This window comes from Syngnathus scovelli, chromosome 7 (genome assembly GCF_024217435.2).
Source record: "Syngnathus scovelli strain Florida chromosome 7, RoL_Ssco_1.2, whole genome shotgun sequence".
In the NCBI taxonomy this organism is placed as follows: domain Eukaryota; kingdom Metazoa; phylum Chordata; class Actinopteri; order Syngnathiformes; family Syngnathidae; genus Syngnathus; species Syngnathus scovelli.
Window position 1 is genome coordinate 16497454 of NC_090853.1, and position 20195 is coordinate 16517648.

At 45.9% G+C, this 20195-nt stretch overlaps 1 protein-coding gene across 8 annotated transcripts in view; it reads right to left on the reverse strand.

The window, feature by feature from the left end:
• Positions 1 to 1387: 1387 nt before the first annotated feature.
• The window catches only part of LOC125972235 (aldehyde dehydrogenase family 3 member A2), a 131745-nt gene continuing 112937 nt past the window's right edge, over positions 1388 to 20195 (reverse strand). For 7 of the 8 annotated variants that reach the window (XM_049725819.2, XM_049725818.2, XM_049725817.2 and 4 more), the window contains one exon: positions 1388 to 3081. In XM_049725819.2, the coding sequence (XP_049581776.1) occupies positions 2768 to 3081 (314 nt within the window). In that variant the 3' untranslated portion in view covers positions 1388 to 2767. The remainder of the gene's footprint in view (positions 3082 to 20195) is intronic. The other variant, XM_049725823.2, reaches the window with a different exon arrangement.

Genomic DNA, 20195 nt, shown 5'->3' on the forward strand with positions numbered 1-20195 from the left:
TGTCTTTGTTGTTTGTGGTGGCATAATCATATGATAAAACAGGAGGGAGATGTTAGGGTTTTTCAGATTATCCTTATCGTATGATTATGTTGGAATGCAACCGGTAATAAATAACCTACCTTGTCTCATCCTACACAAGGTCGTAAAACACCCCCTGACTAGCACAAGGGCTTCCTATTCAGTCTACTCTTGCCCCCACTCTTTCTCTTAATAAATATGTCCTTGCAGTTGGGAGGGTTTTCAGACTTCATTCCTGGAGCGAGTGAACTCTCCACCTGCAGGTGTCTAAAAGGACTTACTTGTCTCTCGTGTGGTTCTTGCAAAATAAGTTAGAGTGAGCAAATCTCTAACATGTGACAAGCGGCAATGTTTCCTTTCTGGAGTTCCATATGCTTACTCTCGAAAAACTGTACTACCTGGTTTTCAAGCGTTGACTGTTCGTCCGATGGAGAGTCATATGTCGAGGGATCCGGAGGACCCGCCGCCCTGGCATAGGAGCGGTGTGTTGTTTTAAGACCAGTGATTATGAGGTCTTCTTGTCGGGAGTAATGCTCCAGTGCATCTACTCTCTGTACAAGCGACAGGATTTTCTCATCTTTCTCCTTGGATAATTTCTTAAGCTCCGTTAGTTCAGACGTTAGCTGGAGCAGGGTGGCTTGCTGCTCTAAGAGTGTGGTAAGGTCTTGCCGTATCAACTCTATGGATGATTTGAGTTCATCGTAGCCCTCATTTTTTTGGGGCGGCATGGCGTAAAGTTTGGAAATGAAAAAACAGCTAGCCGCTGCAACTCGCCTACCTCAACCTTGTCTGGAAGGGAGCTGTTGTCCAGGTAGGTGTCCATTCATCATCCTCTCAATTTTGTCATTGTGTACGGAATTGCGTGACTTTTGGGTGTGACATTGTTAGAATAGGCCTTTCTGGCACATGTGATTAGCTAGGTAGCTTGAGCTATGCTGTTATATCGCTGTAACCCTTCTCTATCTTTATTAGCTTTCTCTTCTCTATGACACTCTTGGCACATATGTAGAAGTCGCTCTCAGTTAAGACTACAAGGTTACACATTATCACACAAGCGAGGCACTCCATGCAGGAAGGCGGCCCAGAGTAGTATAAGAGCAGGAACCTTGGCGCTGGGAGTTAGACCTTCTTCCGCATCTCGCAGAAAGGGCTCCACAGCTGTGCATCGATCATTCTGGCATATATTAAATTGTCAAACTGTGAAGGCTGCCTCTTGGTAATTACTGTTAGCATATCGAGCATTAAAGATAAAAAACTGGGAACCTAACAACATCATCAATTTGTTAATGTTCCCTGACTATGCAAAGTTCTTACTCACCACTTACCATGCATTTGTTTGTTTGTTTTTTTAGACACTCCATGTACTCGCTTACTTTGTCACATTCTTAGTTTAATCATGCTTCCAACCATATCTTTTTATTCTTAGGCAAAACATTTCCCTCTGTCCAGAATATTCAGTAATAATCCAAAGCTGGCGTCTAGCATTAGGCAACATATGTCGTCACATCTAGCATTAATCAAAACATAAGATATAATCAAGTACTGAACATTTTTAGATGACTTTGGCAGTTTCCGTGATTTAGAAAAAACATCAGGCATGCATTAAACAGTTCCTTAAGGGTCATTAAGCTATTCAGGCAATATATAAAAAATCATTTGTTATTTCAAAGTGCACAGAAATACATATCAGATCATAAAGTTATAGAAACCTTTGTCATTACCACAAAAATGTCAAGTCTTCTTTATTAATTTGGTGTGTAGGTATAATTATATGCTTAAAATGTTTCTTATATTGATTTAATATGTGAATTTACTTGTCTGCTTATGTACTTTATTCAGTGAGGTTTGAGCATATCTGTTTTGTAGCTAGGCAGCACTTTTTGTGTTTCAACCTCATTTCTTCAATACCAATACACAAACAATGGTGAGGATCAATATTGCCCAAGTAGTAGCTGAGATGATAACGGCAAGTTATTCCTGTGTTTGGTTATTGTTTTTTTTTTTTTTTACTTTTAGTTTACATTTTCAACTTGCAAATAAAAGTAGAAAAAAAAAGTTTGATTGATTGGCTGCTGTCTTGCGCATCTCTGCCATGCCTTATGTTTATCTGTTGTTCAGCTCAACGCTGAGGACAGTTGTATCACAATTCTTGATAATAAGAGAGCCTTATATATGTATATATTGTGCTTTGGAAGGTCAACTGGTCATTGGGGATCATTGCCTTGAGGAACACCAGCTTCTGGAAGTTGGTGGTTCTTCGGCTTATGGATGTTGTCAGCGGAGCTATGGAAGTGGTGTTGTACTTAATGACTACCCACACCTCCCTGTACTCCTTGGGGAAGAAGGCCAAGGCGAGGGCTTATTTTTGGGGCGTCCGAGAGTGTAGAGGGTTTCCGAAAACCTTTCATTACAAAAGCCAGCAGGCTACTGATCTGACACGGCGTGGTCATTCAGAAATGTCTGTAATGTGGATGGAGCTAACGTGCCAATGTGTGCCACAAAACATTATTTGCCAAATGTTTGCCTGCTATTTGGGTTAGTGACAGTTTGGGGGCGGACGAAATTCACTTCTGTCAGCGCTTGTACCATCAATGTTTCCATCAGTCATCAGCCCACCACCAAAACGTGAGTCTGTCAGTAGCAGACTGACGGACCTCCTGTTAGTATTGACAGACTTTCCACCACTTTTTATAAGATCAAACTGACAATCATGTATAAATATCGTACATAAGGCAGTCATTTTCCTCTTCTAATTAAAAAAACCTCTCCAGTACCAGCAGGTACAATTCAAGCCTGCAGCAAGAAGAAGAATAACTAGCAAAGTGATGAGTAGCCCAAATGCAATGACAGTCATACTGATGGCCCAAATATAAGTCTTCTTGGATAAGTCAATCAAGGGCGACATTAGGGCCAACCGTGCCCTTCTTGCTCGCTGGCGGTCCTGAGGTGGGTAGCGAGCTAGGTTGATACTTTCCATGGCAAGTGAACGGAGTAGACATGCCCTCTGGTGGCTCAACCGGTCAAAGGTGTGTTTGCCATGATAGAAGCCCATACCACTCTGACCTACAAAATGAAGCAGTCGTAATAAAATCACAAAAAGCATGAAGAGCATTGTAGACAATCATTATTTCATGAAATCCTGCAAACGGAAATAATAAAAATGTCACTTATTTTGTATAATCCCCATTTTATTTCTAATCCATTTATTTGTTTTTCTTTCATTTATGTTTGCCTTAGAAAATTCTATAACTCTACAGTGATCCCTTGCCACTTCGTACTTCACCTATCGCAAAGGCGCTACTTCACGCGTTTATGAGTGATGGGAGAACGGCATTTAAATCCACGCTGATAGCCTCTAAGCAATGCCTGCATCGGCCACATCCGACCGTTTAATCCGGCCCGCCAACCCTAAATAAATTGTATTATTAAACTTTTTTTTCGGTCATTTTGCCTGCAATGACTGCATTTCCCCAGTAGATGGGGAACCACTCGCCTGCGCATTTACTACCGGAAGCCGTGTCAGAAAGCTCGGTGCACACTCACAAGTGCGTGTACGTACTCAGTAGTACGGAAATGGCGCACTCACGCTCTATTTGTAGCAGTGCCGAATTTAGAGTGTGGGCTGTGACGACAGCATTCTTGTAATTTGCGCGCCGAGTTTTCGGATACAGTTTTACGCTAAAGCCACCCACAAACCTTCCCCTGGAATCCTTCCATTAAAATGAGTCGCCCAAGGAAAAGCAAGGTGGACACTGAGTGCCGAGTGTTTAAAAAGAGTGGCCAATTTGGCTCGACGTACGCGACGTGACGTTCAGCCACATGAACATCAACATCAAATGAACACTGAAAATGAAGGGGAGGCTTTAAAAAAATGCATTTTGAATATGATCTGTACAAATAGCAGGGATTGAAACTAGCGACCATTCTCATTTTCAAACAATGCAGGATTCTCAAGGACATTGATGCACCACCTGTTTGTGACTAATCTTAACCTTTAAAGTTCTTAAGGCTTACTTTAAGGAAGTGTTTTCCGTTTCCTCACTTCTGTTACCAGGTGTTTGTGAGTTAAAACTCTGCTCTGATTTTCAGATACCCCTCACCGTGTTGCCGTTTTGATTACTTTATTTGGATGTATGCTTTCACCGATTCTTCAAGATGATATATTTGGTCAGAATGTTTGCCGTTTGATGTGATCTCATAAGATAAACATGCATCTTTCATTAATCTGACCTGCAGGCACTGAAGTGATGGAGACTGTTATTCATAATAACAGTGTCATATTTTATGAGAATCACTGATAGCAGTTTTTTAGGGATGTTTTTTTTTTATGCTGTTAATAAATGCATTTGTTTTCAAAAAACTTTTTTTGAATATCCATGCTTTACTACCTACTAAAGGCCAAAACCTTTTATGCAATGACCTTTACAGGTTATATTACTTCACACAAACATTACATCCATCTGCTCCTGGTTCGGCCCCCCGGTCAAAATTTAGAACCCAATTCGGCCCGCAAGTCAAAAAGTTTGCCCACCCCTGGTCTAGAGCATTTTTTATTCAGGCCCCAGAGCTTTGGAATGCCCTACCAATGGATATTAGAACTGCTACCTCATTAGAAACATTTAAGACATATTTAAAGACACATTTTTACAATATGGCCTTTAATTAACCTGTTGTGGCCGATTTGGCTGGAGTTTGGGTTCCCCACCCCCCCTCCCAGGTGACACCCAAACCTACAACGGCTGTCTGGATTTTTCGCGGACCAATCAGGATGAGGGAACTGCAGCGGATTACCCCCCCTCAAAGACACTGCCAGAAGAATCGAGGGCACCTCCTGCAGCTCTTCACTTTGAATTGGACATCCACTTTTTCTTTGGATTGTTTTATATTACCTTATTTTCCGCACTATTAGGCGCACTTAAAAACTTACATTTTACTCAAAAAAAAAAAAAAACACAGAGCGCCTTATATATGGATCAATTGATGAATTTGTTGATCCATACTGGATGCACACAGCGCTCTGCCAAAATGTTAATGTAAATTACAAGGTCGCATCGCTTCCCAGCATTACGGCAACCGTGGTCAGGGGGCGTCACTGAATAGCTGTTGTACCCGCGAGGCTATTTAATTTCAAAATAGGCTGTTTCGTTAATGTTTTCGAGTATGTTTACGGATCAATATCCACCAGAATCATAAATAAGCAGCACCAATGTGTTAAATCAGGCTCACTTTTTTCCCATAATATCACTTTTATTGGAGAGCACGAGGCTATTTCATCTCAAAATAGGCTGCACCGTTAATGTTTCCAGTAAATTTATGGATCAATATGGAAGAGAAACATAGGTAAGCAGTACCAATGTGTTAGATCAAACTTTAGTCAGTTCCGATCATTTTATAGGAGATAGTTTGAGAAACGCAACTGTTTACAGGGGGCTGCCACGACACTTTGCTGAGGCTCATGAGAGTCTGCGAGCTGAGGCTCATGGGAGTTTGCGGGTGGCTAATGCTATAATGATAGCTGCTATACGCACGAGGCTATTTCATTTCAAAATAGGCTGCTCCGTTAATGTTTCGAGTAAATTTACGGATCGATATGGAAGGGAAACATAGGTAAGCAGTACCAATGCGTTAGATCGAACTTTACTCAGTTCCGATCATTTCTTAGGAGATCGTTTGTGAAACGCAATTGTTTACAGAGGGCTCATTGGTTATTGGCTAGTGGATGCATACCGCAACCCTAGTCAACCTCAGTTTGTTGCAGTATAGCTTCTATTTTATGCGCCTTTTAATCTGGTGCGCCCTATATATGAAATAATTTCTAAAATAAAAAATTCAATGAGGGTGCGCCTTATAATCCAATGCGCTTTCTGGTGCGAAAAATACGGTATGTGTTCTATGTGCCCTCTCTGCCTCCATTGCAGCCTGGTCATCCTGGAAGGGGGATCCTCCCATTTGTGGTCCCTTTTCAAGGTTTCTCATTTTTTACCCTGTAGGTTTTTTTTTGAGTTTTTCCTTGCCCTCCTGGGAGTTTAAAGGGCTAGGGACGTCCCTTTTTTTTCAATTAGAACGGAATTTGATAGAATGTATAAAGTGAACACATTTGCCACATTGGAAATTAAAAATGGACACCGATTACTAAGAATAAAGCTGAAATGAAATGCCAGTTTATCGATCGGGTCCCTCACGAAGCCAAACTGGCGGCGCCATTACTGTGACGTCACACGTTGTACATCTGGATGTCAACAAACCCAAACAACATGGCAGATGATAGCGACAGCTCTGTTTCTAGCGGCAATATTAGCATCATTTTATCCGATTCAGAAACCTCTTTTAACGCAGAATATGATGAATCTAGTAGTTCACTTGGGCTGAGCTGAGCACATTTTCTGAATTGTGCCCCTCCCGTCACTCTGGTTAGGTTGGCATAGTAAAAAGTGCTCTTGGGGGCTTTAGAGTGCCGAGTTGATCTCGGCACATGAAGACATGACCACCTGCAACGTTTGGTTTAGGTTTTATAAGCATTTTTAATTTTATTGCTTAAATCGCATTTTCTCGACGAGCTGAGCACGTTTTCTGAATTGTTCCTCTCCCGTCACTGTGGTTAGGTCGGCATAGTAAAAAGAGTAGAGTGCCGAGTTGACCACTGCGCATGGAGAAATGACCATCTGCAGCTTTTGGTTTAGGTTTTACGTGCATTTTTAATTTTTTTGCTTAAATGGCATTTTCTCAACGAGCTGAGCACGTTTTCTGAATTGTGCTCCTCCCGTCACGCTTCGACATACTTTTCAAAGTCAAAGTCTCAAAGTCTCCTTTATTGTCAATTCCTCCGCATGTCAAGACACACAAAGAGATCGAAATTACGTTTCTCACTATCCCAGGATGACAAGACAGAGTTCACAACGCACATACAAGTAAACAACACAGGAAAATTAAAACAAGAAGATGAACAATAAGAGTGATAGCACGCTAGCCGCTCCCGATGCACAGCAGAGTCCGGAAAGATGACAGTCAACCAGGCCACTGTGAACACGAGCACACAGCAGGCACGCACTGTCCGGTTCGTGGATCCTATCAGGCGAACTCAACCCATCTTGTCGTCCCACGAACGAACGTACGCCAGGATAATGGAAGACACGGCTAGGCGAGCTGGGTTGGCCGCAAACCTGGCCCGACGTCTCCGCGCTGGGCCCTCTTCTCTTTTTGTTTACATTCACTGAAGCTAAACGCGTACAACTTGAGACGTCATGAGACGTCACTTCCGGCTGGCGGCTCGGTGCAGTCAGACTCGTCTGTGCGGCAAATTTAATTATATTTTTCAGAGCAACAGCTTCCTTTTCGTTGTTTCGAGCGTCAATTTATATTTATAAGCCCATAAGCTAAGTAAAACCGATTTATACATATACCGGTGTCTCTAGCCCTTTAAGATCAGGGGATGTTCGAGAATAATTGTCAATTTTTTGTATGTGTGAAGCCCTTTGAGACTTGCCTGTGATTTAAGGCTATATAAATAAACTTGACTTGACTTGACTAGAGCAGCAAACCAGGTAGTCCAGGTGCATTATTAAAAAAAAAAGTGATGCAAATTCAATAAAATAAAATAAAGCAAACTCAATAAAGCATTTCAAAAGTCAGGGATGTTCTGCATTAGTTGCACCTCTGCTTCACACAACCTGTTGGTACATTGAAAAGCTTGAACGAAACGTCCTGGCACTCTGAATGTGTCTTTGAAATTTATATATACGTATATATATTTTTTTTGTCAAGATAAAGTAGAAAACACTACGGAGTATACAACCAATCTTTGTATTGTATTATCGTTCCAGCTTGACAAGCAAATGTCTTAGTCTTTGGATGTCAACGTGATGTCATTACCCCAGACAAGTGAGTGAGTGTCATCCTATAATGCCTCACTGTTTAATATGAGATCTTTTCCCTTTATTTCATGTTTCAAAACGAAGAGTTGTTAGTTGTGTGTGTGATTTTTCGTTGGGAAAAGTGTCTTTTACATATTTTGTTTGCAAGAAACAAATTGTTTTTTTACACTTGCGCCACAGCTGAATAGCTGTTGATTTAACGCTTGGTTCATTTTCGCTCAATGGTATTACTCTCGATGCCTATCATTGTCGAATGAGGAATATTTTGTAAATGGTCTTATAACACATGTCTGAGGCTAATGCAAATGAAAACACACACACACACGCAAGCACACACATATGTATGTGTATATATATATATATATATATATATATATATATATATATATATATATATATATATATATATATACACATACATATTTTATACATATAAAATTTATTTGTTTTTAAACATACAATATTTTATATATAAAATATATATCTAAAAAAAGATATATATACGTATATAAAAAAAAAAAAACTTTTCCTCACCCCCCGTGGGTGGTCTCTTTTTCCCTTCAAGCTCGGGTCCTCTACCAGAGGCCTGGGAGCTCGAGGGTTCTACGCAGTATCTTTGCTGTTCCTAGTACTGCACTTTCTGGACTGAGATGTCAGATGTTTTTCCTGGGATCTGTTTCAGCCACTCCTCCAGTTTGGGGGTTACTGCCCCTAGTGCTCCAATGACCACAGGTACCACTGAAGTCTTAACTCTCCAGGTCTTCTCCAGCTCTTCTCTGAGCCCTTGATATTTCTCAAGTTTCTCATGTTCCTTTTTCCTAATGTTACCATCATTTGGGATGGCTATGTCAACCACAACGGCTTTCCTCTGCTCTTTGTCCACCACCACAATGTCCGGTTGGTTCGCCATTACCATTCTGTCTGTCTGGATCTGGAAGTCCCAGAGGATCTTGGCTTGGTCATTCTCTACCACCTTTGGAGGTGTTTCCCACTTGGATCTTGGGACTTCCAGTCCATACTCTGCACAGATGTTCCTGTACACTATTCCAGCTACTTGGTTATGGCGCTCCATGTATGCTTTACCTGCCAGCATCCTACACCCTGCAGTTATGTGCTGGATTGTCTCAGGACCTTCTTTGCACAATCTACACCTGGGGTCTTGTCTGGTGTGGTAGATTTGGGCCTCTATTGCTCTGGTGCTCAAGGCCTGTTCTTGTGCAGCCAGGATCAGTGCCTCTGTGCTGTCCTTCAGACCAGCTCTTTCTAGCCATTGGTAGGATTTCTGGATATCAGCTACTTCAGCTATGTTTCGGTGGTACATCCCATGTAGGGGCTTGTCCTCCCATGATGGTCCCTCCAGCACCTCATCTTCCTTTGATGCCCATTGTCTGAGACATTCACTGAGCACGTCATCCGTTGGGGCCTTATCCCTGATGTACTTATGGATCTTGGATGTTTCATCTTGGATCGTGGCTCTCACGCTCGCTAGTCCTCGGCCTCCTTCTTTACGGCTAGTGTACAGTCTCAGGGTGCTGGACTTGGGATGGAACCCTCCATGCATGGTTAGGAGCTTCCGTGTCTTGATATCTGTGGTCTGTATATCTTCCTTTGGCCACCGTATGATTCCTGCAGGGTACCTGATTACTGGTAGGGCGTAGCTGTTAATGGCTAGGGACTTGTTCTTGCCATTGAGCTGACTTCTTAGGACTTGCCTTACTCGATGGAGGTATTTGGCTGTGGCTGCTTTCCTTGTTTCCTCGTCAAGGTTGCCATTTGCCTGTGGAATTCCAAGGTATTTGTAGCTGTCCTCAATGTCTGCTATTGTTCCTTCTGGGAGTGAGACCCCCTCTGTGTGGATTTCCTTTCCTCTTTTAGTCACCATGCGGCCACATTTCTCAAGTCCGAATGACATTCCGATGTCAGAGCTGTAGATCCTGGTAGTGTGGATCAGGGAGTCAATGTCCCGCTCGTTCTTAGCGTACAGCTTTATGTCATCCATGTAGAGGAGGTGGCTGATGGTGGCCCCATTCCTGAGTTGGTATCCATAGCCCGTCTTGTTGATTATTTGGCTGAGGGGGTTCAGTCCTATACAGAACAGCATTGGGGACAGAGCGTCTCCTTGGTATATAACACATTTGATGGTCACGTGTGCAAGTGGCTTGCCATTGGCTTCAAGCGTGGTTTTCCACTGTTTCATCGAGTTGGCGATGAAGGTTCTCAGAGTCCCATTGATGTTGTACAGCCTCAAGCATTCAGTGATCCAAGTATGTGGCATTGAGTCATATGCTTTCTTGTAATCAATCCAGGCAGTGCTCAGGTTGGTACGTCTAGTTCTGCAGTCTTGGGTGACTGTTCTATCCACCAGGAGTTAATGTTTTGCTCCTCTGGTATTTTTACCAATCCCTTTCTGAGCAGTGCTCATGTATTGATCCATGTGCCTGCTGATCTTATCTGATAGTATGCCCGCTTCCATGTTGTGGAGAGGCAGGTGATTGGCCGGTAGTTGGATGGGACTGTACCCTTTGATGGATCCTTCTGGATCAGGATCGTACACCCTTGGGTTAGCCATTCAGTCCCATCCCTTAGCAGCTGGTTCATTTGTGCTGCCAGGCGCTCATGGAGAGTTGTAAGTTTCTTGAGCCAGTAGCTGTGGATCATGTCAGGGCCTGGTGCTGTCCAGTTTTTCATTCCTGAGACTCTTCTCTGGATGTCTGCCACTGTGATGGTTACTGGGTTCTGTTCAGGGAGCTTGCTGTGGTCCTTTCTTAGAGCCACCAGCCACTGTGCATCCTTCTTATGTGATGCCTCCCGCTCCCATATATCCTTCCAGTACTGTTCAGTTTCCAGCCTTGGTGGGTCTGCTCTGCTATTATTCCCCTGCCACTGAGCGTACACTTTCGCTGGTTGTGTTGTGAACAACCTGTTTATTCGTCTGGCTTCATTCTCTCTTGTGTACCTCTTTAGGCGGCTGGCCAAGGCTTGGAGTCTTTGTTTGGCAGTTTCGAGTGCTTCAGGTATGGGCATATGGCTGTATTTCTTGGGAACTTGCTTTTTCATTGCACCTTTCTGGGCCTCTGTCATTTGGCTCACTTCTCTCCGTGCTATCTTGATTTTGGCCTCCAGCCTTCTCTTCCATGGTGGGCACTGTTGTGGTCGCATATGGTAATTCTTCTTGTAGCCAAGCATTTCTAGGATCACTGCTGCTGAGGTGTATATCAGCTCATTGGTTTCAGTGATGGTAGCCGTAGGAATTGTTGTCAATGCTGCATTCACATCTTCTAGGAGACTTTCTGAGGGTACTTCACTTAGCCTCTGCAGTGTGTATCTAGGTTCCCGAGCATTCATTCTCACCGTGATCTTGTTCTTCAGGTCAGTTGCTGCCTCGTTCAGCTTGATTGTGCTTATTGGGGTTTCGTACCCAACCTCTGGGCTTTTACTTGGATTTAACTCGTCTCTGACCTGGTGCTCTGGTTGGCCTTCGCTATGGCATTTGTGTTGTATCTCATCAATCTCGAGGTGTGATAGCAGGTGCCGTTTATGGATATTGGAACATTGAGCTACTAGTTGCTTGGCCGATAGTGTTGACTGTGGGTATTGAAGTTGCCATTGTTCCCGCATTCTCCGCATGTAACCCCTCTCGCTCGGGTTGCTGAAGTAGTAGCATTCCAACAGATCCTTATTCTCGCATCTCGCCCATTTGTGTCTTGTTCCAGTAGCCCATTTTTCATCAGGGTGCTCTGGTTCCCCAGCACCTGACGCAGACCTTGTTTGTCCGGGCGACGTCTGAGCCGGCATGTCTTTCGTTTCTTGTACTCTCATTATCTCTGAGGTAGGCGGTATCGTTAAGGGTCTTGCCTAAGGACCCACACTGACTGCTGGTAAGGTAATCACTCATTGCTCATATTGTGCCCCTGCCGGGAATCGAACCCGGGTCTTCCGTTTGTAAGTCATGTCACTTACTGATTGAGCTAGTCAGCCGTATATATATATATATATATAAAAAAAAAAAAACTTTTCCTCACCCCCCGTGGGTGGTCTCTTTTTCCCTTCAAGCTCGGGTCCTCTACAGCACAGAGGCACTGATCCTGGCTGCACAAGAACAGGCCTTGAGCACCAGAGCAATAGAGGCCCAAATCTACCACACCAGACAAGACCCCAGGTGTAGATTGTGCAAAGAAGGTCCTGAGACAATCCAGCACATAACTGCAGGGTGTAAGATGCTGGCAGGTAAAGCATACATGGAGCGCCATAACCAAGTAGCTGGAATAGTGTACAGGAACATCTGTGCAGAGTATGGACTGGAAGTCCCAAGATCCAAGTGGGAAACACCTCCAAAGGTGGTAGAGAATGACCAAGCCAAGATCCTCTGGGACTTCCAGATCCAGACAGACAGAATGGTAATGGCGAACCAACCGGACATTGTGGTGGTGGACAAAGAGCAGAGGAAAGCCGTTGTGGTTGACATAGCCATCCCAAATGATGGTAACACTAGGAAAAAGGAACATGAGAAACTTGAGAAATATCAAGGGCTCAGAGAAGAGCTGGAGAAGACCTGGAGAGTTAAGACTTCAGTGGTACCTGTGGTCATTGGAGCACTAGGGGCAGTAACCCCCAAACTGGAGGAGTGGCTGAAACAGATCCCAGGAAAAACATCTGACATCTCAGTCCAGAAAAGTGCAGTACTAGGAACAGCAAAGATACTGCGTAGAACCCTCAAGCTCCCTTGAGGGTATATATATATATATATATATATATATATATATATATATATATATATATATATATATATATATATATATATATATATATATATATATATATATATATATATATATATATACCAACTCAGGAATGGGGCCACCATCAGCCACCTCCTCTACATGGATGACATAAAGCTGTACGCTAAGAACGAGCGGGACATTGACTCCCTGATCCACACTACTAGGATCTACAGCTCTGACATCGGAATGTCATTCGGACTTGAGAAATGTGGCCGCATGGTGACTAAAAGAGGAAAGGTAATCCACACAGAGGGGTTCTCACTCCCAGAAGGAACAATAGCAGACATTGAGGACAGCTACAAATACCTTGGAATTCCACAGGCAAATGGCAACCTTGACGAGGAAACAAGGAAAGAAGCCACAGCCAAATACCTCCATCGAGTAAGGCAAGTCCTAAGAAGTCAGCTCAACGGCAAGAACAAGTCCCTAGCCATTAACAGCTACGCCCTACCAGTAATCAGATACCCTGCAGGAATCATACGGTGGCCAAAGGAAGATATACAGACCACAGATATCAAGACACAGAAGCTCCTAACCATGCATGGAGGGTTCCATCCCAAGTCCAGCACCCTGAGACTGTACACTAGCCGTAAAGAAGGAGGCCGAGGACTAGCGAGCGTGAGAGCCACTATCCAGGATGAAACATCCAAGATCCATAAGTACATCAGGGATAAGGCTCCAACGGATCACGTGCTCAGTGAATGTCTCAGACAATGGGCATCAAAGGAAGATGAGGTGCTGGAGGGACCATCATGGGAGGACAAGCCCCTAAATGGGATGTACCACCGAAACATAGCTGAAATGGCTGATATCCAGAAATCCTACCAATGGCTAGAAAGAGCTGGTCTGAAGGACAGCACAGAGGCACTGATCCTGGCTGCACAAGAACAGGCCTTGAGCACCAGAGCAATAGAGGCCCAAATCTACTACACAGGTGTAGATTGTGCAAAGAAGGTCCTGAGACAATCCAGCACATAACTGCAGGGTGTAAGATGCTGGCAGGTAAAGCATACATGGAGCGCCATAACCAAGTAGCTGGAATAGTGTACAGGAACATCTGTGCAGAGTATGGACTGGAAGTCCCAAGATCCAAGTGGGAAACACCTCCAAAGGTGGTAGAGAATGACCAAGCCAAAATCCTCTGGGACTTCCAGATCCAGACAGACAGAATGGTAATGGCGAACCAACCGGACATTGTGGTGGTGGACAAAGAACAGAGGAAAGCCGTTGTGGTTGACATAGCCATCCCAAATGATGGTAACATTAGGAAAAAGGAACATGAGAAACTTGAGAAATATCAAGGGCTCAGAGAAGAGCTGGAGAAGACCTGGAGAGTTAAGACTTCAGTGGTACCTGTGGTCATTGGAGCACTAGGGGCAGTAACCCCCAAACTGGAGGAGTGGCTGAAACAGATCCCAGGAAAAACATCTGACATCTCAGTCCAGAAAAGTGCAGTACTAGGAACAGCAAAGATACTGCGTAGAACCCTCAAGCTCCCAGGACTCTGGTAGAGGACCCGAGCTTGAAGGGAAAAAGAGACCACCCACAGGGGGTGAGGAAAAAGTTTTTTGTTATACATCTTCTTCCGCTTATCCGGGGTCGGGTCGCCGGGGCAGCAGCTTTAGGAGGGACTCCCAGACTTCCCTCTCCCCAGCCACTTCATCCAGCTCATCCAGGGGATCCCAAGACGTTCCCAGGCCAGCTGAGAGACATAATCTCTCCAGCGCGTCCTGGGTCATCCACGGGGTCTCCTACCGGTGGGAAATGCCCGGAACATCTCCCCAGGGAGGCGTCCAGGAGGCATCCTGATGAGATGCCCGAGCCACCTCATCTGGCTCCTCGCAACGTGGAGGAGCAGCGACTCTAATCCGAGTCCCTCCCGGATGACCGAGCTTCTCACCCTATCTCTAAGGGAGAGCCCGGACATCCTGCGGAGGAAAGTCATTTCGGCCGCATCTTGTTCTTTCGGTCGTGACCATAGGTGAGGGTAGGAGCGTAAATCGACTGATAAATTGAGAGCTTTGCCTTTTGGCTCAGCTCTCTCTTTACCACGACGGACCTGTACAGAGTCCGCATTACTGCCGACGCTGCACCGATCCGCCTGTCGATCTCGTGTTCCATCCTCCCCTCACTCGTGAACAAGAACCCAAGATACTTGAACTCCTCCACTTGGGGCAGGATCTCATCCCCGATCTGGAGAGGGCATTCCACCCTTTTCCGACCGAGGACCATGGACTCAGATTTGGAGGTGCTGACCCTCATCCCGATCGCTTCATACTCGGCTGTGAACCGCTCCAGTGAAAGCTGGAGATCCTGGCTTGAAGAAGCCAACAGCACCACGCCATCAGAATCGGTGACAAGGGGCAGCCTTGGCGGAGTCCAACCCTCACTGGGAACGAATCCGACTTACTGCCGGAAATGCGGACCAGACTCTGGCATCGGTGATACAGGGACAGACCTGCCCTTATCAGTTGACTCGGCACCCCATACTCCCGAAGCACCCTCCACAGAACCTTCTCCAAGTCCACAAAACACATGTGGACTGCTTGGGCGAACTCCCATAGCCCCTCGAGGATCCTGCCGAGGGTGTAGAGCTAGAGTTGAAGCCCTTCCTGACAGGGGATTCTGCCAGACGTTCCCAGCAGACCCTCACAGAGCATTTGGGTCTGGTTGGTCGGACCGGCATCTTCCCCCACCATCTGAGCCAACCCACCACCAGGTGGTGATCAGTTAACAGCTCCACCCCTCTCTGGAACATGCTGGAACATGGTGTTCATTATTGACAAGCCGTGTCGAGCGCAGAATTCCAATAATAGAACACCGCTCGGGTTCAGATCGGGGGGGGGGGGGGGGCATTCCTCCCAATCACGCCCTTCCAGGTCTCACTGTTATTGCCCATGTGAGCATTGAAGTCACCTAGTAGAACAATGGAGTCCCCAGAAGGAGCACTCTCCAGCATTTCCTCTAGGGACTCCAAGAAGGGTGGGTACTCTGAGCTGCCGTTTGATGCATAGACACAAACAACAGTCAGGACCCATCCCCCCATCCGAAGGCGGAGGGAGGCTACCCTCTCGTTCACCGGGGTGAACCCCAATGTGCAGGTGCCCAGCTGGGTAGCAATAAGTATACCCACACCTGCTTGACGCGTCTCACCGTGGGCAACTTCAGAGTGGAAGAGAGTCCAGCCCCTCTCGAGAGGGCTTGTACCGGAACACAAACTGTGTGTGGAGGCAAGTCCGACTATATCTAGTCTGAACTTTTCTGCCTCACACACCAGCTCGGGCTCCTTTCCAGCCAGAGAGGTGACATTCCATGTCCTAAGAGCCAGCTTCTGCAGCCCGGGATTGGACCGCCTTTGGCCACCGCCCAGCTCACAATGCACCCGACCGCTTTGGCCCTCCCACAGGTGGTGAGCCCACGGAAAGGGGGACCCACGTTTCCTTTTCGGGCTGTGCCCGGCCAGGCCCCATGGGGGAAAGCCCAGCCACCAGATGCTCGCCTTCGAGCCCCACCTCCAGGCCTGGCTCCAGAGGGGGGCCCCGCTGACCCGCGTCCGGACGAATGAAATCTGAGTCCATATGTATTTTTCGCAAGGGACTTTTTGAGCCGTGCTTTGTCTGGCCCCTCACCTAGGACCCTTTGCCATGGGTGACTCTACCAGGACCATGAAGCCCCAGACAATACGGGTCCTAGGATCATTGGGACACGGAAACCCCTCCACCACGGTAAGGTGACGACTCACGGAGAGGTATATATATATATACCTTATTTTCACGACCATAAGCGCCTCGGGTTAAAAGGCGCAGACTAAATTACGGGGTCTATTTTGTATTAAGTCCACACATAGGGCGCACCGCATTATAGGGCGCATGCATGCCATGATTTACGGTAAACAAAAACAAAAACAAAAAAAAAAACGCCACGGGAGCAAGAAAGTGAGTTCGGTTGTACTTTATTCTACTGTTTAACCATGTACTCCACTGTACTCACATTATTTTTAATCGATATTCATACGCAAATCCGTCCAAGTCCTCATCTTCTGTATCCAAATTAAACAGTTGGGCAAGTTTGACATCTGACATGTCAATTTCCCTCGTCATTGTCTTGTCGTTGTCACGTTGCTCTTCGGCAATGATCCCGGCTTTCCAGGAACCTTGAATTGTGCCTCGTAAGCATGTCTCTTTGTCTATGCCATTTTAGAGGTTCCTAATGCTGTTTTCTTTGCACAAATGATTGTATTTATTTATCAATGGCGGCGGAGGTATGTACCGTAACCTATGTGTTACGTGAAGTCCTCTGATTGGTTTCCCGCCCGATTTATGTAAAACGTAATGTCCTCTGATTGGCTCATCGGGTCTACATATTACGCCTGTTCATTACGTCTCTGTGTGGTGGAAGCCACACAAAACAACTTTACAGACTTTCACAAACAGTAGTCTTATTTATCAATGGCGACGGAGGTACGTACTTTGCTCGGACGATAGTATTATTTACCAATGGCGGCGGAGGTACGTATTCCTCTACGTGTCACGTGCAGTCCTGTGATTGGTCTACCGGCCCGAACTACGTAAAACGTAGTGTCCTCTGAGTGGTTCATTGGGTGCCTGTATGTTACGTCTCTGTGTGGTGGAATCCACACAAAACAACTTTACAGAGTTGCACGAACGATAGTATTTATTTACCAATGGCGGCAAAAGTACGCACTCCTCTACGTGTTACGTCTAGTCCTTTGATTGTTGATCTACGTACGTAAAACATTATGCCCTCTGATTGGTACATCGGGTCTTCATATTACGGCTGTATATTACGGAAGCCACACAAAACAACTTTACAGATTTTTTTATTTGGTCCGCACAAAAGGAGCACCTTATTAAAAGGCGCACCTTCATTTTTCGAGAGACTTAAAAGCTTTTATGTGTGCCTTATGGTCGTGAAAATATATGCTCTGCCCTCCACTTGGCCCTCTCCCACCTGGAGAGTAGGGACTCGTATGTGAGATTGCTGTTTGTGGACTTCAGTTCTGCCTTCAACACCATTGTGCGACAAAGACTCATCTGCAAACTCGACAAGCAGGGCCTCAGTACCTACCTCTGCAACTGGCTACTGGACTTCCTCTGTCAGAGGCCTCAGGTGGTACGTGTTGGCGACAAAATCTCCGCCAGCATCACGTTGAGCACGTGGCCCCCCCAAGGCTGTGTACTCAGTCCGCTGCTCTTCACCCTGCTGACGCATGACTGCACTGCGTCCTACAGCGACAACCGCATAGTGAAGTTTGCTGACGACACGACTCTGGTGGGTCTCATCACCAAGGGCGATGAGACTCAGTACAGGTTGGAGGTTGACCTTCTGACCGCGTGGTGCAGGGACAACAACCTCCTGCTGAATGTCAACAACACCAAGGAAATTGTTGTTGACTTCCGGAAGGGTAACACCCAACACCTGCCACTGACCATCGACGGTGCTGTGGTGGAGAGGGTGAGCAGCTCCAGATTCCTGGGGGTACACATCAGTGAGGACCTCTCCTGGTCCGCCAACACCGCGTCACTGGCGAAAAAAGCTCAGCGCCGCCTGTACTTCCTGCGGAAACTCAGGCGAGCAAGTGCTCCTCCGGCCGTCATGACTACATTCCACCGTGGCACCATTGAGAGCGTCCTCTCCAGTTGTATCGCTGTCTGGGGTGGTAGCGGCACTGAATACAACATGAAGACCCTGCAGCGCATAGTGAACACGGCTGGTAAGATTATTGGTGCTTCACTCCCCTCCCTGAAGGCCATTTACACCTCCCATCTCGCCCGCAAGGCGCCCACGATTGTGAGTGATGTGAGTCACCCCGCTCACTCTTTGTTTGATCTCCTGCCCTCTGGGAAGAGGTACAGGAGCCTGCGCTCCCGCACCGCCAGACTCTCCAACAGCTTCATTCTCCAGGCTGTTAGGATCCTGAACTCTCTTCCCCCTTCTGCGTAGCGTCCTGTACTTATTTATTGTGTTATTTGTTTTTTATTATTTATTCATCACTCTTATTTATTCTTTGTTTGTGCCTTCTTGTTTTATTTTCTTGTACGTATACATTGTGAACTATGTCTTGTCACCGTGGGATAGTGGGAACATAATTTCGATCTCTTTGTGTGTCTTGGCATGTGAAGAAATTGACAATAAAGCAGACTTTGACTTTGATATTGACATACAGTGGGGCAAAAAAGTATTTAGTCAGCCACCAATTGTGCAAATGGGCACTTGTGTGTGCGTGAACTGCGAAGGGACGGAGAAGACACACTCGCAAGCGATCATGAGCGCTGCCTCACGTGCGTGTTCCCGTTAGGACGAGTGTCATTTCTGCGGCTCGCTCTGGGGCGCGTGGGTCCCCGCGACAGTGCCAGCGGACCACTTACAAGACTATCTCAGAAAATAAGAATATTGTGATAAAGCTCTTTATTTTCTGCAATGCAATTAAAAAAACAAAAATGTCATACATTCTGGATTCATTACAATGAACAGAAATATTGCAAGCCTTTTATTATTTTAATATTGCTGATTATGGCATACAGCTTAAGAAAACTCAAATATTTTATCTCAAAATATTAGAATATTTCCTCAGACCAAGTAAAAAAAAAGATTTATTACAGCAAAACGGCGGCTCGGTGGCGCACTGGGTAGTACGTCCGCCTCACAGTTAGGAGGGTGCGGGTTCGATTCCACCTCCGGCCCTCCCTGTGTGGAGTTTGCATGTTCTCCCCGGGCCCGCGTGGGTTTTCTCCGGGCACTCCGGTTTCCTCCCACATTCCAAAAACATGCTTGGTAGGCCGATTGAAGACTCCAAATTGTCCCTAGGTGTGAGTGTGAGTGCGATTGGTTGTCTGTCTCTGTGTGCCCTGCGATTGGCTGGCAACCAGTTCAGGGTGTCCCCCGCCTACTGCCCGATGACGGCTGGGATAGGCTCCAGCACGCCCGCGACCCCCGTGGGGACTAAGCGGTTCAGAAAATGGATGGATGGATGGATGGATGGACAGCAAAACAAAATCAAACGTTTGAAAATGTCCATTAATGCACTCAGTACTTGGTTGAGAATCTTTTTGCACGGATTACTGCAACCAATGCGGCGTGGCATGGAGGCAATCAGCCTATGGCATTGCTGAGGTGTTATAGATGCCCAAGATGCTTCAATAGCGGCCTTTAGCTCATTTGCATTGTTGGGTCTGGTGTCTTTCAGCTTCTTCTTCACAATACCCCACAAATTCTCTATGGGGTTCAGGTCAGGGGAATTGGCAAGCCAATCGAGGACAGTAATGCCATGGTCAGTACACTATTTACTGGTGGTTTTGGCACTATGGGCAGGTGCCAGATCATGCTGGAAAATGAAATCATCATCTCCATAGAGCTTTTCAGCAGACGGAAGCACGTAGTGCTCTAAATTCTGCATTTACTCTGGACTTCATGAAACACAGCAGCTGACATGGCTCCCCAAACCATCACTGACTGTGGGAACTTTACACTGGATTTCAAGCAACTTGGATTTTGCTTCTCTCCA